The sequence below is a fragment of the Macrotis lagotis genome, chromosome 1 (assembly GCF_037893015.1).
Source record: "Macrotis lagotis isolate mMagLag1 chromosome 1, bilby.v1.9.chrom.fasta, whole genome shotgun sequence".
Classification (NCBI taxonomy): domain Eukaryota; kingdom Metazoa; phylum Chordata; class Mammalia; order Peramelemorphia; family Peramelidae; genus Macrotis; species Macrotis lagotis.
This window is the reverse complement of record NC_133658.1, coordinates 934,295,989-934,323,519: the sequence shown is the minus strand read 5'-3', so window position 1 is coordinate 934,323,519 and position 27,531 is coordinate 934,295,989. Positions and strand designations below refer to the sequence as shown.

The 27,531-nt window shown below is 41.4% G+C and overlaps 1 protein-coding gene across 1 annotated transcript in view; it reads right to left on the bottom strand.

Moving 5' to 3' along the window:
• Window positions 1–4,913: 4,913 nt before the first annotated feature.
• LOC141510149 (uncharacterized) overlaps window positions 4,914–27,531 on the bottom strand; it is a 207,937-nt gene continuing 185,319 nt past the window's right edge. The window contains exon 6 of the mRNA XM_074220158.1: window positions 4,914–5,938. Within this exon, the coding sequence (XP_074076259.1) occupies window positions 4,966–5,938 (973 nt within the window). The 3' untranslated portion in view covers window positions 4,914–4,965. The remainder of the gene's footprint in view (window positions 5,939–27,531) is intronic.

Below are 27,531 nucleotides of genomic sequence, written 5' to 3'. Positions count from 1 at the left end.
ATTTCAAACTGCATCATTTCAGTAATTATTTCAATAATCTCTCAATTGGTGTTCTGTCCTGAAGTCTCTTCTTTGCTCAATCTATCCTCCACATAGCAAATTATATTTCTAAAAGGCATTAGTTTGATTATTCCCTTGGTCAAGAATGCCTCCTTAAACCCTCTAAAATAATTTAAAGCCTCTTCTCTTTGATATTTGAAGCTTTATGTAATCTGAATCAAAGTCCTTTATAGCACAGATTCTGTGACTCTGTAGGGCCAGGTTAGGTGTCCAGAAGTTCTGAGCTCTTTCTCCCTTCATGGTTCTTTGAGGAGGAGGAGGAGGCAGCAGGGGATTTATCAAAGCACCTCTCCTCTAATTATCAGCAAATACAAATTTGTCAACTAGAAATAATGACCTTTTAAGGTGGCAGAGTAAGTTTGAGATACTTTCTCCATAATAAATAAATATGTAGACCAAGGGAAAGTAATCTGAAATTTAGAGTGCATGAAAAAGGGGATAACTCACAGATTCTCCCAAATTCATTTTTTTGGAGTCCTCAAGATGTTTCTCCTTAGGTGAAGTGGGACTTCTGATTTTCTGCTCTTCTGATCTTCACAGGGAGTCCTGAAGTGATCTTTCCCCAATATATAGACACAGTCTTTGATTATGAGTATTATGATGCTGTCAAGTAATCACTCTGGTCCTGGGTTGTCAGGAAAGTTTGAGTTGTTGGAACTTCTGAACCTCACAATCCTTCTCCTTTGGGGAGAAGTAGAGACTCCCTCAAGCCCTCATCAATACAGGTCCCCATCTTCGGGGATTCACTTAGAACTCCTCTCTGGAGTCCATTCTACCAAACAATGAAAAGAGATTTCCAAACTGGCTTGCTATTTTACATTAAACCCAAAGGACAAACTTTTTCCTTCAGCCAATACATTATTCATCAGTGATTGAGTAAGTGAGGATACCTGGGCCTCATTCATGTTTAGGTCACATTTGTGAGTGATCAAATAGTGAAGCTCTGATAAGTCAGACTCTTAACAGGTCATTCAAGGTTTATTTTACACTTTTTTCCCAGGTGCACTGGCTTTCTGCCACACTTCCCTTTTTCTGTTCTTTCCACAGCTGGACCACCTTCTCTATGCTTTAGATACTGCCTCGTTTCACTGCTCACTGTGAAATCCCTCACTTCCTTTAAGAGTGGTAAAATTTTGCTCACATATGGCTTTTGCTTATCTTCAGAGTAGTGAGCGAGTCCTGCCTCACCTTGAGAAATACTTTGGAGTTTCTTTGTAAAAGTTTGCATTTACTGACTAGTGAGCATTTTTCCTCCTGTAGACTTAGGTCCTTTAGACTAGAGATTCCTTTATGTGCACCACCCAGGCAGAAGAATTCCCTGTGCCTGAGAATTAAGTTTCTATATAAATTCTTGTTGAACTGTTCTTCTCTCCAGTGACCTAAAACATTAGGATTAAATTTTCTTTCTTTCAATATTTTTGCCTTTTTTAAAAATGTAGACAAGGGGTGGCTAGGTGACTCAGTAGGTAGAGCACCAGCCCTGGAGTCAGGAGTACCTGAGTTCAAATCCGGCCTCAGACACTTAATAATTACCTAGCTGTGTGGTCTTGGGCAAGCCACTTAACCCCATTGTCTTGCAAAATAAAAAAATGTAGACAAAAAGAGGCAACCTCTTTCAACTTCCTGAGGAGGGTTGTCTTGATAAAAATCTTTCTTCTACCCACGGTGGGTGGAGGCCTAGGCAGGCACAAAAAAAAGCAAAGACATGATCCCTATAAAATAGAGCCTAAGGAATGAAATGGTCATCCATGCAATCAACTGGACTGAGGATGAACTTAAAAACAAGGAGGAGAGGGCAGCAATTTGGGGGGAGAGGAGTCAATGCTGAGCCACCAGGGTTCCACCGACTCAGACTGAAACAGCAGCACAGAAGGCGGCAGAGTGTCTGCTTACTGAATGTAGTTTCATGGTTCTTATTATAATGAGACGATCCATAGACCATCCTTTATGCCTATAGTAATGGCTTAGAGAGATCCAGTCCATCTGGACTGCACTTGTCTGGGATGGGAATCTCTGGCTCCAGGTTCCCTACTGTTACTAGGCCTAAGTCCTCTGCAAACTGAGCTCAGTGGGATCCCATGGGGACAGGTCTTTCCCTTTCCTACCTAGAAAGGAGGCTGGCTACAGATTTATGTAAGCCCAGGTTCTGCCTCAGAGCGGAGAATTCACCCTTCAGAGGGAGGCACAGGCTTGGAAAAGACTGTCTTTACAGGAAGACCCCCACTTCTGGTCCCCACCCTATCTACCCTAGACATGGAAGAGGAAGAATGGGCTTTGGGATCCCAGATGGGATGAGACCAGTCAGAGCCTTATTGGTTCCTGGGTCAGAGTTCTCCCTCCCACTGGTCCTGTGCCCTTCCTCTCTCCTCTCCCCAGACAACACACAAATAATATCCAGACAACAGCTTTTGACCTCAAAGGGGCTTTCCCAGGTGCAGTGGGAGGATTGGGAGAGCTCCAGGATGGAGCCTTCAGAAATTGACCAAGGAAGTCAGTCTGGGAAACAAAAACCTGACCTGGGATTCAGCCCTGAGGAGAGAAGAGAGGGCAGGGAAGCAGGAGAATCTCCCCTGGCAAGAGGAACTATGGAAGGGTGTGGGAGGAAAACAGAATGACCCAGCTCAAGGAAGGGTGGTCAGGGATAATGGAGATGGGACAGGAGGGTATTATAAATGACTCGAGAATACTTAGTCCAAAGTTATTTAAATGATTTTTATTAAGATATCTTAACAAAATGGCACATCTCTCTCATGGTGGGAGAGAGGGGCAGGGAAATCTCAAAATACAAACTTTTATGTCTTTGGAAGGCTTTGTTCCTAGCCCCCATGCCAATCAGGCTGGGGTTACAAATCTGAGTGATACATTGGTTCCCATACATTTCCCCCTCCCTGTTCATTATACTGATGAGCAAGAAGAACTAGATCTCCTGGAGCATGCACAAAGATGGTCAAGACTAGGTTAACTTAAACAGGTGGGGCAGTTTTTGATCAAATGGAGGCTAAATCTTTTATCTTAACTCAGTACCTACCCATAGGTAATATACAGACCCTAGTCTTTGTAATGTAAACCTCAAATCCTCCCTTCTCATTCTTGTGGAACCCAAACACCCATATTTTCCTCACACAGGTGCACCTTGAGCCTGGGATCCCTGGTAGAATTTAGGCTTGGAATCAGATGGAAACCAGTCCAATAGGCACAGTTCCAGATAAGGGGAGTCAGGAACAAGATTTGGTTCCCTGGTGGCAAGAGGGACAGTCTGAAGACAGGAACTGGGGTCAGGGAGACAGGACACAGAGATCCTGATGGAAAGGCAGAAAGCAGGACATCTGGGTCCTTATAGGTAGGCAAAGTCTTAAGTTTGGGTAAGTGTGACAGCTTTGAGAAGGGTGAGGCCTGATGTGTGAGAAGAGTATGGAAGAGTTAGGGACAAGGAGCTGGTTCAGTAGCCAGGCCAGGGAGGGAAGCAAGGGCCTGGAGGACACACACCAAGCGATCAGATGAGGAGACCCCTCCCCCAGGAAGGGACCTGGCTCAGACCTACCCACAGAGCAGGCTTTCTGAAGGCAGAGGGATCTCAGCTCCAGGGAAAATGACTGAGAGATTTCACTTCTCATTTTGGAGGATCCTCCTAGTCTCCAGAGCCCTGCCCTTCCTGGCCCTGAGACCCCGGGAGGGGCCATTTCCTCCAATCACACCCTGAACGAGGACCTCTAGACCCTTCCATAATGATTTAAGAGGGAGTGATTGGTTTCAGGAAGATATTTCCCCCAGTTTCTGACATTAAAGTGATTACTTTTCTGTTTGATAAATGAAGCAAAGTATTCCTAGATATGGACCTGAGAAATAGATGATGACAGTATCTTTTCCACAGTTGAATAAAAAAATCGAGGACACTCATGTCAGGAAGACTCAGATCCTTAGGATTCATCTTCATCTAGTCCGACTTTATCATCTTATAGATGAGGAAATGGAGGCTCTGGAATGTTTAGTTATTTCTTGCCAAGTCATACAGGTTGTGAGTGGTAGGGCTATAATCCAAACCCAGATTTCAGAATTCTGCCCACTATACCACACTGCATCTCAAAGCAAGAAAAAAAAAATTCTCACCTTAAAATTGTTGGGTTTTTATTGCTTTCCTATTGAATTTCATTTTTTTTTTTTTTGTTACCACAAAATGTAGGATGGCAACTGATTGGAGTATTCTGTTTAGCAGAGGGTTCTCTCAACCTTTGTCTAAACAAAACTGTTTATATATTCATAAACTGTCTCTGATAGATTTTGGTTAAAACCCAGAGCAGAGCATTTATCTTGCCCTCCTTCCAGCTTGAAGGAAGCGAGATAACTCTTACTGGTAGCCCTCAGAGTGGCCTTGTTGGTCATCTTGTCAGAACTCTGTAGGACCCTAGGAATGCTGGTTTTATTTATGGTCATCTTCTCAACTTTCCCTTAAGATATGGTACCTGTCCAGCCTGATTGTCCATTGGAACATTTCTGACTGGAAATTAAAATGGTTTAAAGTTCCCAAGAGGGATATTCAACTACTTCCAGGGACCTACCTCCTTCCCCTTGGGGCTCCTTTCGTTACTGTGCTGGTCCATACTCCACACATTCTGCCCCCAACCCAATTCCATCCCATTCCAGGATCACCTTGTTTTTGTACCAAAGGTATTATTATCTGTAGGGTAGAGTTTAGAGTGGGTCCTTCAGGGATGGGTGAAAGGAATAGAATCTGAAATATTAACCAGTGGAGAGCAGGCCAAGGTCAGCAGATGAAATGGTCACTAACCCTCTTAGATTCAGTTACTTCCACTTTGAACCCATGGATGGCTTGTATCTAGAGAGGATTTTCTGGTAAAGAACTCTGTACTCCTTTTGAATGAAAAGTCTTTCCACATTGATTACATGCTAAGGCTTCTGCCCAGTGTGTATTCTCTGGTGTACAGTAAGAGTAGATTTTGCTGTGTAAGTCTTTCCACACTGATTACATTTATAAGGTTTCTCTCCAGTGTGGATTCTCTGATGTATAGCAAGATTGTAGCGACGATTGAAAGTCCTTGCACAATGATTACATTCAAAAGGTTTCTCTCCAGTGTGGATTCTCTGATGGAGAGCAAGACTGTAGCTCCGAATGAAAGTCTTTCCACATTGATTACATTCATAAGGTTTCTCTCCAGTGTGAATTCTCTGATGTCGAGTAAGATTGTAGTTACGAATGAAAGTCTTTCCACATTGATTACATTCATAAGGTTTCTCCCCAGTGTGGCTCCTCCAATGTATAGCAAGACTGGAGCGATGAATGAAAGTCTTTCCACATTGATTACATTCATAAGGTTTCTCTCCAGTGTGGATTCTCCAATGTGCAGCAAAACTGGAGCGATGAATGAAAGTCTTTCCACATTGATTGCATTCATAAAGTTTCTCTCCAGTGTGGATTCTCTGATGTGCAGCAAGACTGGAGCTATGAATGAAAGTCTTTCCACATTGATTACATTCATATGTTTTGTCCCCAGTGTGGATTCTCTGATGTACAAGAAGATTGGACCTATGAAAGAAAGTCTTTCCACATTGATTACATCCATATGTTTTGTCTCCAGTGTGGATTCTCTGATGTACAAGAAGATTAGACCTATGAAAGAAAGTCTTTCCACATTGATTACATCCATATATTTTGTCTCCAGTGTGGATTCTCTGATGTACAAGAAGATTGAATCTATGAAAGAAAGTCTTTCCACATTGATTACATTCATAAGGTTTCTCTCCAGTGTGGATTCTCTGATGTGCAGCAAGACTGGAGCAATGAATGAAAGTCTTTCCACATTGATTACATCCATATGTTTTGTCCCCAGGGTGGATTCTCTGATGTACAAGAAGACTGGATCTTTGAAGGAAAGTCTTTCCACATTGATTGCATTCATAAGATTTCTTTGCACTATGGATTCTCTGTTGTATAACATTTATCTCTCTCCCACTGTAGTAATAGGGACCATCATTCTTGAATCTTGCTTTGTGAGTTTCTTCCAAAGAAAGGCTAATCTGTCCTGGAATGTCTTTTATTTCAAGTCTGATGTCTCCTACTAAAAAAACAATTATTAAATATATATACACAGACATAAACACATGTTTATAGTTATAAGCCTTCACTCCTTTGGCAGAATATATACTGATTTACATTTTGTTTCCCCAGGCAAAGAGAAAAGTCTTCCAACTTAAATGGGCTGAATCAATCACTTGAAAATGTCCTTAGTCAATGTTAGTGAGAAATGACTGAAAAATGATTGAACCACAACAAAATGTCTGTTATTATTATTATTGTTTTTATTTTGATTTCTACTCTTTGGTCTACAATTCTGCTCATGTTCATTCCTTGTATTTCCTTATTTCCCAGGTGAACTAAATGTATTTCCATTCCCTACAACTCTTTTTGAGATTCACCTAACAATGATCTGTTGAGTCTTCTCAAACCATCTTCATGTTTATATGGTAGACTGTGAGCTCAGGGACTTTTGCCTTTCTTTGTATGCTCAGGGCTTTGTATGCACACTAGTCAGAATACAAACAGTGCTTAATCAATGTTTACTGACTGATGAACTGATTGGGCCCAAAGTTGACATCAACCCCAGGTTCTACTTAAATCTCTGCATTCCACCTCAAGTCTTCCTAAATTTCAGTCAATCCTTCACCAGTGTCAAGTTCCTGAAGTTCTCATCTGACCATGTGGTTATTTCTAAACAACCTCCAGGGACTCAAAGGATCAAATATGAAATTCTCTCTAGGACGGCTAAACCAACCCCACTCCTAGGCTCCTTTCACCCTATTTGCCCTCATAAATGCTATAATCCCGTTGTAGTAGCTTCCTTTTAGTTTTGTGAACAGGGCAATGTACCTCCTGACTCCGAGGGCTTTTCTTTCCTATGTTTGATAATTAAATGCTTTCCCTGCTTCCCTGAAGCCCCAGCTAGAAATGCTTTTTCACAATCAGCCCTTTCCAGTCTTCCTTAACTTTAGGGCTTTACCAATCTATTCTATCCATAGTGGGTTTCAACACAGTTATTGGCATATTTTCTGCCCCCTCAAACTATGATCTCCCTGAGACCTGGCTTGCAGTAGGTACTTAAATAAACATTTATTGACTTGAAGAAGTTTCAGGAAAGAGCTCATATTGGATAACTTAAGACACTTTCAGAAGAATCCCTTGCCCTGAAATTCCAGACAACAAATTCTTATAGGATCATAGATCAATCCCTTCTGGGGAGCTGAAAAGCCAAGGAGTTCAACCCTCTTATTTTACAGACAAGCAAACCAAGTCTCACTGGTTCAGGGACTTGCCCAGGAAGCCACTGCTAGAAAAATCTGAAAAAAGAATTCCAAAGCAGGTTTTTCTGCCCTGAAATCCATCATTTGCTTCACCATAATACATACAAGCCTATTGTAATAACAGCTCTCATCCACCTGCTTTCACCTCACTCACCTGGACAGTGACTCCTCAGGCCTCCTTGCTCTAGCATCCAAGGAGCTCCCCTTTGCTCAAAATAAGAGATCACATCTTCTCTGGGAACTGGAAGCCCTGGACAGGAGGAATCAGTTAGGAATCAATTAGGAAATTTGTGATTTGGTTCTTTTTAGGAAAAGGACTGTGGATGCAGAACTGCTGCATTTTGAAAATCATTCCATTATGTTCAAAACATGTATCTGTACTCCTATCAGTACTGATAAACCAGATGTTAGATTAAATAGTAGATTTAATAGATTAAATAAAGTAGATTAAATAATCTCTGAAATGAATCTAGGAAATGGAGATTCAGAGTTACCAGGGAAAGTATCCTTACCCAGGGAGCGCAGGTTCCAGGCATTCTCCAGCATGACCTCTCTGTACAACTCCTTCTGAGGATCATCCAAGGTGTCCCATTCCTCCTGAGTGAAGTCCACAGCCACATCCTTGAATGTCACCAACTCCTAAATTATCAAAAGTATAGGATATATAAGAGCTAAAGGCCACTTTAGAACTTTCCTAGTCTATTCATCAATTCACTGGAGGCAACTGAGACCCAGAGGAGAGATATGATCAAAGGCAGCACCCTGTGTGAGTGTCAGAGTCAATACTTGAAACCATGGTCATGAAAACCCTAATGGTCAGATGGAAAAAGCCTGAGAAATGTCTCCCTATAAAATCAGGGGGAAAGTTTTTGTTCTATCTGTGAAGTAGGTGGATTTGAGGGGGAGAAAGTAATGTGAAATGTCTTCCTTATCAAATATCACACAAATATGTTATTTAAAAAATCTGTTAAGAGTTTGGAGAAGGGGGGAGGCTAGGTGGCACAGTGGATAAAGCACCGGCCCTGGAGTCAGGAGTACTGGATTCAAATCCGGTCTCAGACACTTAATAATTACCTAGCTGCGTGGCCTTGGGCAAGCCACTTAACTCTTGAACCTTGGGAGAACAAGAGTCAAGGTAATAATTTAAGAGACTTACAGAGGGCCATATTCGAGAGTTTGGCCAGATCTAAAAATATCCTGATACCTGATCATCTATATTTCCCACCTATTACATGTCCAATATGTACTCTGCCAATGTGCTTACAACTTGATGGTCTTCCATTTCATTTTTTTTCTTTCCATAATAAGTATAGGGTCCATTTCATCATAGATTATGATATTTAGGAACCATTTCCCATCCTATGCATAAAATTATTCTTTAGTTATTCATTGTTCTGATTCCTTTTAAAAAAAAATCTGATTAGAAAACCTGGAAAGACTTACATGAACTAATGGAAAGCAAAGTGAACAGAACCAGGAGAATGTTGTCTACAATGAGAGCAATATCATCTGATAAAGAACTCTGAATGGCATATATATATATATATATATAGATATATAGATATAAAATTACACTCAGCAATACAATTCTCCAAAAATAATCCAAAGGACGAATAAAATACAACATCCACTTTTAGAGAAAGAAATGATATCATTTGAATACACACTGAAGCAAGCTGTTTTTCCCTTTCTTTCTTTCTTTTTCTTCTGAAAATAGTATGGAAAGATGTCACATGATTTGTCAAAGTAACAAATAACAACAGTGAGTTTTTCAAAACTATATTACTGGGGGGTGGCTAGGTGGCACAGTGGATAGAGCACCGGCCCTGGAGTCAGGAGTACCTGAGTTCAGATCCAGCTTCACACACTTAATAATTACCTACTGTGTGGCCTAGGGCAAGCCACTTAACCCCACTGCCTCACAAAAAAATCCCCCCAAAAAGTCCTAAATTACTGGTAAAAAGACTGATTTCTTTAGAATAGTATTAACCTTAGCCATAAGTAATTTCTTGTTTTACAGATAAAGAAACTGAAGCAAACAAGGTAAAGTAACTTGCCCAGGATCACATAGAAATATCAATCAGATTTGAACTCAGGAAGTTGAAGCTTCCTGTGCCCAGAACCCACCCCCCCATCCACTAGGCCCCCAAACAGGCCATTAAAGGCTTAACAACTACTAATTAAATAGATTCATAAAAGAAGTTACTCAGCAAAAGAACTTTGGCACTTGAACCAGTCCTTCTTTTTGTCTTTTTACATTGCCCCTATTTACCCAATGGCCTTCCAGAACTCACCCAAAACTCTCCACAAGGAGACAATTGACATCTATATGAATTGAAAATGTCTCTGACACTGAAGGACACTGGGTCCATCTCATCTAGATGGTCCAGTTCAGTCCTCAGTGGATCTGAAATGGCGGTCCCTAAGCTGCCTCCACAAGGACCCTGACAGTTCTGGAACAGGATCCCTTGAGACAAAGAAGGTCCCTGGGGGGAGGGGGGGGTGGCTAGAACCCTAGAACCAGCTCCAAACCTCCTTTTCCTTCTTCCTTCACCCCACTCCTCTTCTCTGCATCCAGGCTGACCTTTGACCAGGACCCCCTCCCCTGACTCTGCCTCCCAGGTCTGCGACATGCCCCTCCTCCCCCAGGTTCAGCTCACATCTTTCCTTCTGCCAAAGGGATTTCCTGGTCCTGAAGCTGGCAGAGACTTTGCTCTCAGAGGACCTGCCCCCTCCCCTGAGCCAGACTGGCTGGGACCCTGCTGCTGCCAAGCCATCTCCCCAGTAGATGGGGCACTCCCTGAGGGCAGGCCCGTTCCTCTGAAACATGGCACACAGTGGGACCTTTCTAAATCTTAACTGACTGGATCTGACACCAGGTAAAGAAGGGGGATCCAGAGAGGTCTGGGAAGGCTGAGGGGATCTGAAGCAGGGCAGGAGAGGCCCCCAGAGGTTGCCAAGGACAGGGGCTGGGGGGGTGCTCCAGGGCTCTGTCCACAAGGTTCAAGGGGAGGGGATTTCCTAGACCTTCTGTTGGCACAAGGGAGAGCTTGGGCATGGGGGAAGGGGCGGGAGAGTTGTGTGTATGGGGAGAAGGCTAGGGAGGTACAAAGAAGGCAGAGACATGATCCCTATGGACCAGAGGCTAAGGTAGGCAGTGGCAGCCTGGGAGTCAGCTGGAATGAGGAAGATCTTGGGGGAAAAACAGGAATGAGAGGTTGGGGGGAGGAGGATAACAATTTGGGGGAGAGGGCACAGTACAGGAGACTCCAGATGCCTCTGACCCAGTCTGACACCCCAGAAGTAGAGGGAGGGGCCCTACTGGCTTCCCTCTGATGCCACTTTTGATAAGACACGACTGTTCTGTGGGGCACTACCAGCTCCCTAGTGCATCCTCCATGTCTAAAGCAATAGTCTGGATAGCTGAGGGGGGTCCAGGGACAGCATTCACCTGGGCTGGGGGTCTGGAGCTCCCAGGGGTCTGGGGCCAGGCCTGGGTCCTCTACAGGCTGGGCTGGGAAAGAAGGAGGAGCCCAGGGGGCCGAAGGTCTGTCCCTTCTCCTCCTGTGCAGGGGACTGGCCGGAGGGGATAAACAGAAAGGTAGATTGGGGGGAGGGTTAGAAAGACCTAGGCCCTGTGTTGAGGGGGAGAGACTTCCCCCCTCCAGAAGGAGAGTCTGTCTGAACAGGAAGACTCATCCCCCCCCTTTCTGGCCCCATCCTCCTCCATAGACAGAAGAGACTTTGGGATCCCAGATTGAATCCTAGCTCCCCTTCCCCTTGGCCTCTGTCCCTCCTCATCCCCCCCTTCCCAATCAATACACCCACATTAGCTAGACACCTGCTGGCTCCAGGAAGGAAGGCAGGGCAGGGGGAGGGTGTGGAGGACTCTGGGAGGGAGCCTCCAGGGAATAACCAGGGGAAGCTGGGGCCTGGGATTCATACTTGGGGACTCCCAGGCCAAGATAGGCTAACCCAGATGGGGGGGGGGGGGGGCTGGACTCTGGACAAGGGCAGGAGGACTCTGGGGGGACGGGGGGACGTTGAGTCTGGGAAACAGGGGTCTAGGTCCTGAGGTACCTAGGAGCTGGAAGGACTCTGGGGATCCCCTGGGAGAGCTGAGGCTTGGAACCCCAAAAAGAAGCCTGGAGCCGAGAAGCCAGGACCTGGGGTGTGATGGGGGGGGACTGAAGCTCTGGCTTCCTCATCCAAGGAGGGTCCTGGGAGAGTAGAGCAGAACCCTGGCACCCCTTCAGGGGCTGGGTCTGAAGTTGGGAGCTGTGGAGAGGTACTGGACAAGTGGGGTTCCATGTGGGGACTGGAGGCAAAAGGCCTGGGTCCATGTGGGCAATGTCTTAAGTTCAGGAACCTGTGAGTCAAGGGTGAATGTGGGGAGGGGGTGCCCCAATGTGTAAGGAGTGTTGGGGATCTGGAAAAGATCTAAGGGAGGGGGCTGATCCAGGGACCAGACTGAAGGGGAACACTCACCATGAGGTCAGATGATCAGATGAGGAAGAGGAGGAGCCAGATGGTTGGGGAGGCTGGCAGAAGCTAAGAGGGGTTCAGGATGGGGATGGGGGGACCTGGCTCAAACTACTGGAAACAAGGGGTGGGGGAGAAGAAAGACAGAGATCTCAGCTGCAGGGAAGAGAGAAAGTGGAAATCTCAGCTCTCAGCGCTGCTGCTAGGAGCCAACCCACACCAGGAAGGTCCTCCCGCTCTCTAGCTCCTGGCCTCCATCCAATCCAGCCCCAGTGCAGGAGCTCTTTCCTCCAATCACAGCCTGGGCCAGGACCTCAGCACCCTGCCCGTCTTCACCAGCAGTGCCCTGGCCTCAGGGGTGAAGCCTCTCCACCCTCCCCAGAGTCCTCCCCTCCTCCACAATACACTGGCTAGTCTGCTCTGAGGAAGCCCCTCCCCGCGCTGGGCCCACCTGACTCTAGGACTCAGCCCTTCCTCCTTCTGAGCAAAAAGCTGCCTAGACAAAATGTGGGAGCAGATTCCCTGAAGTCAGGGGTCTTGCACTCTGAGGGACTGGCAGCCAGGGTAAATGGGACTCTTGGAAATGTTGGTGACTGCCCAGGCAGATGGGATTGACCTGAGGTCCTTTGATCATTGGGATCCTTGACCCTGGGATTGATGCAGGGGAAAGATGAAGAGAATTGTGAATGTAGAAACTGGGTGGGGTTGACTACCATGTACTCTTGAGATGTAAATTGACTAGAAGTAAAGAATTAGTATTGTAACAGAAACAATTGTAATCTGCTCAACTAGGGTGGAGATCCCCATTACCATTGATTCATTGTTTGATGTAAAATTTGTATCCTCATCTTCTTAGGCTTTACCTTCTACCTAATTCCAGGTCCAGTATAGGGGAAGGGAATTCACCTTTTGCTCTCTGGAGGAGAGGCAAGACATAAAAACTTGGGTTGGACGCTGGCTCAGGGCCCCCAAGCAGTTCTTTTAATTGTCTATCTCTCTCTCCCTAGCCCTTCCTATGTCTTGTAACCTTTTCAATTATTTTTTTTTATTTCCACCCCTGCTTTCCCAAGTCTGATTAATGATTCCTCACAGGCAGAACTGAACTCAAGTAGCCAGTGGCTACAGAATCAGATCTCCAGGCTGAATAGACTTCACCTTGGTCAGGGGCTGAGAGTGTAGTAGCTGTGAGGAGAATTCCAGGTAAGTGGATTCCAATGACTCCAGTCTGTTCTGAATGGGAGCTGTCCAGGGTCTGATGGGGGATAGAGGCAGTGAGTTTTCTGTGGAAGAGAATTCAGATATGCATTAAGGGGATTGTTCTCCATGTTTCGAATCAGTACCATTGTTGATGCTATGTCAAAGCCATCCTCTTTTCCCATCACTCTAGTGGGCACTAAAGCCCTCCCCCCAACCCCAGTGCTGGTCTCTGTGTTTATCACAGTACCTAGGAGAACAAGACTGAGAATGGGAGGAGCCCAGACTCCCAGGAAGAGATAAGAGTTCCAAAAGAGATTCAAAAATAAGATTATTTGTGGATCAGTTTTGGGGAGAAGTTATTTGCAAATCCCTAAGGACAGCCCACTAAGAAGGTGGAGGATTTTCCCCATTTCCCAAATGTCCTAAGATTTCCCTGCCTCTCCCAGTTTCCTTGTGACCATCCTGGACTGGTCTCCACCAGCTCCAGGTCTCTTTAGGAACTCTCAGAGAATCAACCTTCATGGCAAATCTCTATTTTTCTGTCATCTAGTCTTGCTTTAAAAAGTGGTCTATTCACTTCTTCAACTTGGTTGTCCAAATCTGACCACTACGATCTCCAGCTCTCCTTTCTCATCTCCAACTCTACCTCTTCTCTTCTCTCTCTCTCTCTCTCTCTCTCTCTCTCTCTCTCCAGCTCTCCCACTTCTCAGCTTTCCCTCTTCTCATCTCTCTCTCCAGCTCTCCCTCATCTTTTTCTGAAACTCTCCCTCTTCTCATCTTTCTGCAACTATCCCTCTTCTCATCTCTCTTTCTCTATCTCTCCCTCTTCCCATTTCTCTCTCTATCTCTCCCTCTTCTCATCTCTCTCCAGCTCTCCCTTTTCTCATCTCCCTCTCTCCAGTTCTCCCTCTCATCTCTCTCTCTCCAGCTCTCCCTCTTCTCATCTCTCTCCAACTTTTGCTCTTCTCATTTCATCTCTCTCTCTCTCTCTCTCTCTCTCTCTCTCTCTCTTTCTCTTCCCCTCTCTCCCTCCCTTTCTCTTCTCATCTCTCTAAATTTCCCTCTTCTCATCTTTCTTTCTCTTATCTCTCCCTCTCTCATCTCTCACCTTGGAGATTTTCTCTCCATCATCCCTCTACTCTGCCTCTCTAACTCTAAAAAGATAGCACAGGCTAGCTGCTTTCTGCTGAGAATATTTGCTTAAAAAATTAGATTTGTGTGGGATGAATTTACCCACTTAAATAAAATTTGGAGATATCTCAAGGTATGAAGATAAAATTTTAATTCAATTCTTAAGAACTGGACCCCCACTCTGCCTTAAAACAAGGAGAATGAGGCATAGGGAACATGAACCATAGGGGCAATATGCATCCTATTGCTATCCCCCCACCACTGACCCATCCTCATTAGTTAGGAATGTGGTCTTTACAATCTAAGCTCATAAAGAAAAAGCATATAATTCAAATAGAGAGAGGTTCCCCCCACTCCAGGATGAGGAATGAAAAAACATCTGGACTTCAATCCAGATAAGACAGGGTCAGTTTACTCTTTACATTTCTGTCAAGGTAACATTAAATTGCTTGTCAGGGGAGGAGAGGCAGAAGAGAAGTAACACACAGTTCAGCTATTTCTAATCTATAATATTCTACTGAGGAAATCTCAGACTTTATCCCATTCAATCCCTCCTCTTTATTTTGATGAGATTTCTTCAAATTTCTGTAATATAAACTCACATTGTTGGTCCATCTGATCATCATCTTCATGATTTATGTTGTGAAGGGGAATCCATCCCTGTCCCTTTAAGATCAACATTTTTGTCTGATTAGAAGTGATTGTCACCATTTTATTAAGACTATCTTGAGGCACCCAGGTTTTTAATTGAATTAGACAGGGTAGACAGATTGGCAGTAGGGTATAATCATGCCACCCAATAATCTCCCTCTTTCTCTCAATGGAGAAATATTCACCCTGCTTCTCCTCCTTTCCATCAGGAGAAAGGCATAAGTAAGTGTGTCACACTTACAGAGTCAAGGAGAAGTTACAGATAAACAATTGTACACATAGGTGAGAGATGGTGGAGATGAACTGGTCCAGTGTCTCTCCTCTCTTCTCTTCTCCCCTGGAGACATCCAATGTCCTTCTGCATCTTCTGAATCTGTTCCAGAAAGTCATTTCCAGCTCTGGGGACTAGTTGAGACCTGGTCTTCTGGTAAAGAAACTGCTTAACATTTTACTCAGATCAAAACACATATTTTCATCACAAGAAAATGAGATTCTGGAGCTTATTACAATTTCTGTTTTGCCTTATGGCCATATTGACACACATACTTCACTTTTAACACAATAAACTTCTATTAGTGTTTTACTACATGAGCAAACTCCCAATGAGAATAATCACATTGACTCAAGCTTGTAACGTATACATTCAACAGTCATCTTGGTTCTAAGAGTACCAGCATCTGGTTCAAAATAAAACAATCTTCACCTTTGCTCTCATTACAACACTGACTCAAACATCCTTAACCAAAATGAATTTTTTTAATATTCCCACATTTTCCTTTTCCTAGTGTACTTATCTAAATATTATTTTTCCCTGAACTAGAACTTGAAACTGCAATTATCCTAAGAATTTCCCATTCTTCTTCTTACCTAAATATATTTCCCCTCTAAATAAAAATTAAGGAAACTTACTTCCTATCTTAACATGCAGCTGATAGCAGGTATCAGAGCCAGACACCTAACCTATCTTTCGGTGTTAGATCCAATTCAACTAAAATTTCTTTTTCTGGATGCTTCATAACTATAAAGATCCAAGACATTAAAGGAAAATCCCTTTATAGATATAAGTATTGAATGTCAGTGTCCAGGCAGAGGTCATGTGGGTAAGTCAAATGTCTTAGGCCAAATTTATTCTATCAGGTGAGACATTATCCAAATGTCATTTTGGGGAAATTAAGTCAAAGGGGTCCAACATCAGCCATACTGAGAAGCTGCCCCTTCAGCTGCACATCCCTGTCACCTGACATCTTTAGCCTATTGGCTTCCTTGGCTACAAGAACATTTACCCAAGAGGATTTCCTGTTGCTGACCATGCTGGTATCTGATATAAAAAAAATTGATTAAAAGTCATGTGATCTAAAATAGTTGTTTTATCTAATTAGATCTCCAAATGTTCGTATATATCTACTCTGAGTGTCCCTGTCATCAGAATACATTAAATAGAGTTACTTTCTAAACATTCAAAAAGCACTCGAGTTGTCCAGCATCTGGAGTATTCCTTGACTTACAAAAAAAATTTTTTTCCACAAATATGATTTATAATTCAACTAGAAGGTCTATCCTCCTGGTGCCACTAAATTCTAATCTACAGACCCACATTTCCCTTTTTCTGAAATCATATTTATTTTATTTCTGGATAAAGATGGTATATTAGAAGCTTTTTGGCTAGCCTGCTGTATCACAATAAATAAACACCTCCTTTGGCTAAGAGATCTTTCTCAATGAGTTCCAAAACTTGCTCTACATCAGAGAAACCACACTGGCTAAAAATCTTATGAATGATGACAATGTGGAAAGACTTTCACAAGGAGCTGCTATCTTGCTGTGTACCAGAGAATTCACAATGTAGGGAAACCTTATGAAGCTGGAAAAACTTTTATACGCAGCTTGAATCTTCTTGTATGTTAGAGAATACATGCCAGGAGAAACTTTTTAAATGTAATCATTATGGCAAAGCCTTCAATCAATAAAGTCCCTATTTATCATCAAGAAACCCATTCTGGAACGAATGGTTATGAATGTAATGAATGTGGAAAGACTTTCACAATGAATCCCAAACTTGCTATACATCAGAGAATTCACACTGGGGAGAAAGCTTATGAAAACAAACAATATGGAAAGACTTTCATGCAGAGAACCAATCTTACAGTACTAAAGAGAATTCACATGAAAGAAACTTTAGAAATGTAATCAATGTTGAAAGGTTTTTCTCATAGAACTTCAATCTTGCTAAATATCAGAGAATCCACACTGGAGAGGTACCTGATGAATGTAATCAGTGAAGGAATTCATGCTAGATACAAATCTTATCACCATATGAATGAGAAAAGTCATTCAAAGGAGATGCTTGGAAGCAGAAAATAACAGTGCCAACTATATTTAGAATTCAATTTGGGAAAGACCTTCAGTCAAAAAAGATCTTCTGTATATATCATTGGATTTTTATTGGACAGAAACCTTATGAATGAGAACAATAGGAACATGTCTTCCTCTGGTGATGGCTGGTAAAGGGTAAATTTTTGTCACTAGGATGGGAACTTAAGGAAAAAAGGAAAAATGTTATGTGATAACTTTATTATTCTTACAAGAAACAGCAAGTTTTATCTAATATGTAATCATATTTCTTGTGGGAACACAGGCTATTCTAATGGACCGCCACCTGGAAAGTCTCAGGAGCTGGCGAGCCGCCCTGAGAGATAAAGTGTGCCAGAGTCCTTGGGAGCTGGACATTCTGCCACACAGACCAAGGGCACAAGACACAGCTGTGTTTCACCACCTCCCCCCTAACATAACCCCTTATTCTGTAACGCAAGACACTGCACGTACACCCCGCTTGGTATGCCCCCAATTCCCTCAATTATTCTTTGTTCTACCCCAGATGACCTAACATTATATGTGTAGAAGCTAAGAAGTAATAAAATTGAGCTGGAGGTATAAGGCGGTGGTGGCTTGACTCCTTATTCTCAGCTCCCCTCCAGGAGGGAGGTTGTCACTGTGGGCCCAAGGTGAAGCAAGCCACAACAATTTCTGTGTACTCCATGTTATGGAAAAGCTTGTTTTTTTCCTTAAATAAAATAATAATAAATAAATAAAAGGATTTAATTTTAAATAAAAATAATATATGAGATATCATTTAAGGGCTTTCTTCTTACACTAGGAGCCATAGTCATGTCAGTACAAGAAAGATGGGGAAAGTCTGGCAGGTGGTCACAGGGAGTGACCAAGTAAGTATATTGTAGGACTCTGGATGCCTCTCCAACTGGTACTGAAGGCTAGGAACATTGCAATGGAGTCCAGTTTAGAGGTGGTTGGTTGGTTTTTATCCTTCATTATCAAAGAAATCAAAAATAATATCACTGTTTGAGACAAATGTCTCGATGTCTTGGTACCACTGCTTCTGACCACTTTAGGAGTGCTTGCCTTGTGTGAGTTCTCTACAAAATAGTTTTTGTGGCATGTGGATGTCTGGAATTCTAACAATATGTCTGTCCAGTTCATTTACTTGCCTTCTCTGTAGTAATGTTGGACTGCTAGACACTAGCTGAGAAAGGACCTCATTGTCCATTATCTTGTCCTGTCAGGCGATCTTCAGAATCTTCCTAAGACAATTTATTTTATTTTTTTGGTTTTTGCAGGGCAATGGGTGAAATGATATCTTGAAAACAATATGAATTTATCAAGTAATCAAATAATCAAACTATGATTGATCATTGATTAATACTAGAGCAATAAATAACACAAAGGGAAGAGGCACAAAGATTTATAATTTTAGAGGGAAAGAAAGGAGAACATGAATGCTGAGTAAATTCTATTCATTAGATTTAGCCTAGATGGAGAATAAGATACATTCATACTGGGGTCTAAAAATCTACCCTAATCTATAGGGAAGATGGGGATGGGGAAAGGTAAAGATAAAGGAAGAAGAGACTGATAAACAGGAATGAGAAAATATAAGTGAAAATAAACTGAAAGTTAAATTTTTAAAAGAAAAGTCAAAGGGGAAAGGTAGTAAAATCTTGGTGAAGAGGGATAAGAGAAAAGGAAAGAGAAAAATATAATTGGAGATAGCATGGAGGGAAGTATAGAGTTAGTAATCTTAACTGTAAATGTGAATGGGATGAACTGTCCCATAAAATGGAAATGGATAGCAGAATGGATGAAAACCAGAATCCTATAATATGTTGCTTACAAGAAACACATCTGAAATAGAGAGATACACACAGGGTATAGGTGAAAGGTTGGAGCAAAATATATTATGCCTCACCTGAAGTAAAAAAAAATCAAGGATAGCGATCTTGATTTCAGATAAAGTAAAAGCAAAAATCAATCTCGTTAAAAGGGATAAGGAAGGAAACTACATCTTCTTAAATTCACCATTGGTTATGAAGCTATATCATTACTAAACATGTATGCACCTAGTGGTATAGCATCCAAATTCCTAGAGGAAAAGCTGACTGAATCACAAGGAGACATGGACAGCAAAACTTTAATAATGGGAGACCTCAATCTCCTTCTTTCAGAACTAGATAAATCTAACCACAAAATAAAGAAGGAGGAAGTTAAGAAGGTGAAGGAAATCATAGAAAACTTAGATATGAGAGCCTGCTGGAGAAAACTTAATGAGGATAATAAAGAATATATCTTTTCCTTGGCAGCACATGGCATCTATACCAAAATTGACCAGGTACTAAAGTACAAAAACCTTTTATATCAAATACAGAAAGGTGGAAATAATAAATGCACACTTCTCAAACTACGATGCAATAACAATCACATGTAATAAAGACAGAAAGATAAACCAAAAGCTAATTGGAAATTAAATAACTATCTTAAATAATGAATGAATCAAACAGCAAATAATAGAAATAATAATTATATACAAGAAAATGATACTAATGAGACACCATGTAAAATTTATGGGTTGCAAGCCAAGGCAGTTTTGAATATGTTTATGAATAAAATAGAGGAAGAGGAGATCAGTGAAATGGGTGTGCAACTAAAAAAAAGCTAGAAAAAGAACAAATTAAAGATTCCCAAATTAGAAATTTTGAAAATCAGGGCAGAGCTTAATAAAATTGATCTTATTAATCTCATAAATAAAACTGAGTTGGTTTTATGAAAAAGCCAATAAAATCAACAAACCTTTGGTTAATGTGATTAAAAAAAGAAAGAAGATATCTAAATTACCAATATCAAAAATGAAAAGAGTGAATTAAGCACCCATAATGAGGAAATTAAAGAGATAATTCAGAGCTACTTTGCCAAACTGTATGCCAATACATTGGATTACCTGAGTGAAATGGATGTATATTTGCAAAAATACAAACTGCCTAGATTGACAGAAGAAGAAATAAATTACTTAAATAAACCCATTTCAGAGAAAGAAACTGAATAAACTATTAATAAACTCCCTAAGAAAAAGCCTCCAGGTCCAGATGGATTTACAAGTGAATTCTAACAAACATTTAAGGAACAAGTAATTCCTATTCAACATAAACTCTTTTGTGTTCTTTTAAAAAAAAAGGAGAAAAAAGGAGTTCTGCCAAACTCCTTTTATGACACCCAACATGGTGCTGATACCTAAACCAGAAAGAAATGAAACAGACCAATAAAATTATAGATCAATCTCCCTAATGAATATTGATGCAAAAATCTTAAATACAATTTTAGTTGTGGGACTACAGCAAGTTATTACTAGGATAATACACCATGATTAGATAGCATTTATACCATGTAGATAGGGATGATTCAATATTAGGAAAACACTCAACAAAATTGATCATATCAATAGCAAAACCAAAAGTGAAAAGTCCTCTGACTTTTCCTTTTGGGCAGCTGGGTCCTACCTTTCCAAGGTCTTCATGGTGCCACATGGACATGGTCAGCGTGTTCAATAATGGGAGTTCAACCAGGAGAGATGTGTAACAGGTTTTATTAACAGGACACTACATCTCTACATCTCCACATCTCTACATCTTTAACTCACATAGTTGAGTAAGGGTATCTATAAGCCTAGTCCCTCTGTTATCAGCATTCCTCATCTCCAGGCACTGTGAAAGAGTAATGGACATGCCACAAAAGGTGTGTGTCCTGGCTTAAACAGGATGAGGATGAAAGGCAGAGAGATAAGGATCAAAGCTCCTTCCTGAGACATTTAAACAAGGTAAGAATGAAAAGCTCCTTCCTGAGAATCTTCAACAAGATAAGGATGAAAGGCAGAGAACAAACAGAGAGAAGGGCCAGAGCTCCTTCCTGAGTTCAGAGCACTCTGGTATGGACATTCCTGTTGTCCCCAGTCTCAGTGACTCTCAGGATGAACTCCTCATGGCCACATACTCTGTCTATTAACCCCTTACACAACAGAAATCATATGATTATCTCAATAGATGCTGGAAAGCCATTGATAAAACACAACATTCATTCCTATTAAAAACATTAGAAGGTTTAGGAATAAATTGAGTTTTCCTTAAAATAATAAATAGTATCTATGTAAAACCATCAACAAATATTATATGTAATTGGAATAATGTCTAGAGCATTTCCTATAAAATCAGGAGTGAAACAAGGATGCTCATTATCACCAATACTATTCAATAAAGCATTAGAAATGCTAGCTGTATAAATAAGAAAAGAAAAAGAAATTGAAGGAATCAGAATTGACAATGAGGAGGCAAAGCTTTTACTCTTTACAGATGATATGATGGTATACCTAGAGAACCCAAGAGAATCATCTAAAAAATTCATTGAAACAATTAACAAATTCAGTAAAGTAGCAGGATATGGAATAAACCCACAAAAATCATCAGCATTTCTATATAAGAACGACAAAGCCCAAGAACAAGAAATAGACAGAAAAAATCCATTTAAAGTAATTACAAAAGTAATTACAAATACTTGGGAATCTACCTCCCAAGACAAACCTAGGAACTGTATGAATACAATTACAAAGTACTTCTCACCCAAATAAAATCAGATCTAAATAATTGGAGAAAGGTCAAATGTTCAAGGTTAGGTTGAACTAATATAATAAAAATGACAATTCTACCCAAATTTAATTAATCAGTTCCATACCAAACTACCAAATAATCACTTTACTGAACTAGAAAAAAATAGTAACAAAATTCATCTGGAGCAAGAAAAGATCAAGAATAGCAAGGGAATGGATGAAAATAAAATAAAGGAAGGAGGTCTATCTCTCCCATATCTAAAACTATGCTATAAATAGGCAGTCATCAAAACTGTCTGGTACTAGTTAAGAAATAGAGTAATGGGTCAGTGGATTAAGATCAGTTCAAAAGAAACTGCAGTAAATGACTACAGCAATCTTCTGTTTGACAAACCCAAGGACATTAGCTTCTGGGATAAGAACTCATTATTTGACAAAAATTGTGGGGAAAATAGTATGGCAGAAACTAGGAATAGACTCACCTCTCACACCCTATACCAAAATAAGGTCAAAATGCATACAGGATTTAGCCATAAATGGTGACACTATAGATAAATTAATAGACAAAGAAATATTCTGTCTGTCAAATCTATGGAAAGGGGATAAATTTATGGACAAACAAGAATCAGAGTACCTTATAAACTGAAAAATAAATGAGTTTGACTATATTAAATTAAAAAGGCTTTGCACTAATAAAATCAATGCTGTGAAAATTAGAAGGAAAGCAGAAAACTGGGAAACAAATCTTCACAATTAGGAGTTCTGATAAAGATTTCATTCCTAAAATATGGAGAATTGCATCAAATTTATAAGGTCACAAGTTATTCCCCAATTGATAAGTGGTCAAAGGATATGAATTGACAGTTTTCAAATGTAGAAATTAAAGCTATATATACATATATATATATATGTATATATAGTCATATGAAAAAATGCTCCAAGTCATTTTTGATTAGAGAAATGCAAATTAAAACAACAATAAGGTATCTCATCAGACCTATCAGATTGGTTAAGATGAGGAAAAAAAAGAAAATGATCAATGTTGGAGAAGTTGTAGGAGGATTAGAACATTGATGCATTGCTGGTGGAGTTGTGAACAGATTGAACCATTCTGGAGAGCAATATGGAACTATGCCCATAGACCAATAAAACTATTGATACCCTTTGACCCATCAATTCCAATTCTATGTCTATATGTAGAAGAAATTATGAAAAATGGGAAAAGTTCTACATGTTCCAAAATATCCATAGCAGCTCTTTTTGTAGTGGCAAAGAATTAAGGGTATGCCCATCTTTTGGGAAATGGTTAAGTAAGTTATGGTACATAAATATTATGGAGCATTATTTTTCTATAAGAAACCATAAATAGTAGAACTCAAGAGAAATATAGAATGACTTACAGTATCTGATGCTCAGTGAAGGGAACAGAACCAAGAAAACAACATACACAGTAATAATAACATGTTGAGCTGATCGACCTTGATGACAATCTAGGACAATCTCATTGTCATGAGCCTGCCATTCACTCCTTTTGGTAGGCATTCAAGAATGTTGACTAGATTAGTTTTGATTGTGAAACCTGCCCCAGCTTCATAGCATTCCCTTTCATTGTGATCACTCCAGAAAATCATGTATCCATCTCCAACTCCAGTAAGCTGGCCCTCATTTGCCAGCCTTGTTTCACTCAGGGCTGCTATTTTATCAATTATCTACTGAGTTCTCTCACAACAAAAGCTATTTTTCTTTGAGGTCTATTGGATCTTGTGTTGTCTATGAGTGTAGGGTGTGTTCAAGGAAGACTAGTACCTTGGTGTGAGGGCTGCAGAGCCCTCTTCAGGACTGCTTTCCACCTTGAATGTCCACCTGAACCATCCAACTCTCACTTGTGGCTCCAAGAAGATGAAGCATGTACAGCAACCACACCCTGGTAAACCATTCTGGCAGACTCATCAGTGAGTAGTGGGTGGTATCTACCCCAAGCAGGTGAAATCTTCCACTGATGGAATGGGTGGATTGAGAACAATTCATTCAAAGGCCATGAACCCATCTGGAGTAGGTACTATGGAGTCTCTAAGCAGAGCAAAGGAAATATTGACTCCCTTATTGTCCACAACCTGTTTGGTGGGGGAACATTTGCAGTAGCTCTCATTCCTCCTGATGGGACTATAGGTATAGTCAGTTCCAGGACAGTGAAGGAGAAAGAATATTGTATGGCTGATAGAGTGGTAAAATGAAACCAACTGAGTAGATTTTCAGATGCTCTCCATGGTGCTGGTTTCCTTCTCTTGAATTTTCTTCTGACTCAGGCTTAGTGCTCTGGTTGGTGTTGAGACTGAGGATGTTTGTCCTTTGTTTTCAAAAAAGATCATGGCATCGGGAGCTAATTCCATGATATTCATGGGAAGTGCATTTGAGTCTGGTGTGTGTGTGGGGGGGGGGGTGCTGTGCTAAGTAACCAGCCCCACTATCTCCTCTAGAGCCATTCTAGACATTGGCTTAGACACATAATTGAATGGAAAGGGAACTGTGCTAGATGCAGATGAAGTCACAAAATGGCATTCATATTATTCTCCCAGTTCCACAATTAACTTTTCCATTCCCTCACTACTGTGAAGGCAGTCACACCTGGCCTCCTAAACCATCCTATAAGCTTTAGCAGTCCCCAGATATCCATAGCATTCATGTCCCCTTCACACAAATACAGTCATGGGGCCCTCTGGGTTGCTGGGCCTGGAAAGTTGTCAACCACCTGACTGAAGACTTTCTTTGAAGGGTAGATTTATCAGGCCAGTGCAATGTCTTTCCAAAGACATTATAAACCCTCCTATGGATTAGCCCTGTATCTTCAGATCATAATCATGGATTCACTAGCCAGATCAGACAGCAAGTCCATTACCAACTGCCCAGGAGTCAGATTGGATCTGAAGCCACTTTCTTGTTTCTCTGAGTCCCTCTCTGGCTACGCAGATGGTCTTCAGCTCTTTCCACAGGGTGCCAACAGTCTTCTCTGTCAACAGTCTTCAAAGAATTGATATTAACAGGGTGAAAGTCTGTTGCTACCCAGTACAAACAATAGAATTGAAAGCATTTCCATCTGTGAAATAAGCATGTTCACTATTGTTTACCAGGTAATGTTGTAGTGGGTCTCATGTAGCCAATGGATCAGGGAGGTAGGGAGTGGGTTTTCTTCTGAGCTTCTACTACTTGCTCTTGTCAATGACTGACTCCCTGGGGGTCTGTCCTAGTCCTATAACGACCATTTCCATTTTAACAGGATGGCATGAGTGGCTGACCCCAATCTCCTATGGATGCTTTTTTTCTCAATGCAGTGCAGTAAGGGTTCTGTGGCCATCAGAGCACTCTATGGCAGCCAGCACCAGGATTCATCCTGGCAGTGAGGTCTAGATGTTTCCTGCTTCAGAACCCCAATTGACAGGTGCTTGATATTGATGAATCCTAATTCTCTAGGAAGCCTAGGTGCATGTGTCTTGAAGTCATTACCTAAGAAAAGTGCTAGTCTGACCATGAGTTTGACTGCTGTCATAAATTTCTGTTACTCTGGACCCCACTGAAAAATATACATCTTTCTATGTGATAGCACAGATGGGGACAAGACTGAGATGGGAAAATCCAAACATTTCCAGTAGATAGCATGCCATCTTCGGGTGGGGGGGGGGGGAGAGACTCATCTAAATTGGGACAGAGATATCTCTGCTTTTAATATGTATCCTATGAATTTCACAGGGGACAATTTACAGTCATCCTGATCCCTGTCTGGACCCTGGACCAGATGGCTCCAGAGGAGAGCTTTGTACAGTCTTAAATCCAATTTACTGGCAGGTCATGGCATACCTGCTTGATCTCATGGTCCTTTTTGAGAATGAAGGATAAACAGCAAGAATTTCACCTATTATTATGGAGTGTGCATTTTATGGGGCCTGTTAGCCAACTCACTTGGTTAGGTATCCTGTAGCTGTGGGGCAGGTTTGCACAGCTTGGGGCAGGAGCAGAACTTCCAATCATTATATTATCCGTGTTGTCCCATCTGGGGAGTCCTTCTAGTACTCAGATGGCCTCTAAGTGCTGGTAGCAGAGGCTTTGGGTATATCCCATGGGTAGACTGGAGAACATATATTGTATTCCCTCAAATGTAAAACCAAATTGGGGCTGGGAGGCTGAGGATATGGGCACAAAATAAAGATATTAATTAAGTCAAATAAACCAAGAGCAGTTAGGGGATCAAATGCTCTGTGTCACCTCTATTATATTAAGTCTTAGGGTTTCACTTAGAGGAACAACCTTGTTCAGATTCCTAGATTCCACAGTTACATTCAGCCATTGCTTTCTGCACATACCAAATTGGGGAGTTGAATGGGAAGATTATGGGGATTTGACCCCTTCAACAGGGAAATCCTTTCTAATGGGATAGATGCAGGTTTTCTGTCCCTGGTCTATAATTATACTGTGAGGTTTTAGCAGTTGAAGTATTAGGATGTCCTTGCCAAGTATGGGGAAGAAGAAGGAGTGTTCAGGGATTTGGGGGCACTGATTGCTTCCCCAATGGGGTCCTTCCTTCCTGGGTACTTTAATAGTCACATCTCCCACTCCTTATATGGAGTTGGTAAGGCCTGGGTGTCTATGTGAATACTGGGTCTATGGTCACCTGAGAACTTGTATCCAGAAGTACTTTGCAGTTCTGCTGGTTTCTGGAGACACCACTGATTATGCTACTGAGAGGCCCTTAGATCTGTTGGGTTCCTTTGGGCTCCTTCAGGGGCTCTGTCCAAAATAAAGTCTGGGGCCCTGGGGACATGGGAGTCAGAACTTCCCTGTCCTTTGCCCTTGAACTTCAGCTAGAAGAGCCAGAACCTCTTAGGGACTATGGCCTGAGTATAAGCATTGAGGGACAGATTCTTTGCTCTCCAATCCAGGAAACATTGGGCTGACTGACCCTGATTTCTCTGTGATGAGTAGTGGCCAGATCATGCTGCCATATTTCCCCTGCACCTTCAAGTACCTCAAACTGCAATAATTTCTCTAGGGCAGTGGATAGACAAAAGATCAAGGAATCTGTCCCTGACTCCATTTTTTTTATTATACAAATATTTTATTTGTTTTCCAATTATATACAATAGTAGTTTCAAACTATCATTTTTGTGAGGTTTTGAATTTTGCAATTTCCCTTCCCTCCCCCACAGAAGGCAATCTGAAAATCTTTACATTATTTCTATAAAATGCATTAGTTAAAATTGAATGTGTTGAAAGAAAAAACATGTCCTTGATGAAGAAATAAAATATTAGAGATAGAAAAATCATGTAGTACACAAGACAACTTTTTTTTAAAGAATTGGAGGTAATAGCTTTTGACTTGACTACATTTTCTGAGAAAAACCAGGGGTAGGGTATTCCAAAGATTTCAATGAGGTCAGAGTCCATTCCAAATAAGAAAGTGCTTTCTGCTTGTGTAGTAACCAGGATAGAAATGAGTACCTGAGATTAGCTCCAGACAGCTGATGAGGGGCTGGGTCAGAGATACCTGAGGAGGAGGAAGAGGAGGATTGGGACCAGAGACACTTTCTTCTCTTTATGCCTTCTTTCCCTTCCCTTCCCTAACTGCCAAACTCCAATGCCTCACTACCTGGGTCTAGCTTCCCCCACCACCACCACAGTTTCTGTAGGATCTTAGGGAGAAGAAGAAGAGAATATTTTTCTGTTCACAAAATTTTATAGCCAAAAAGAAATTTGTCACATAG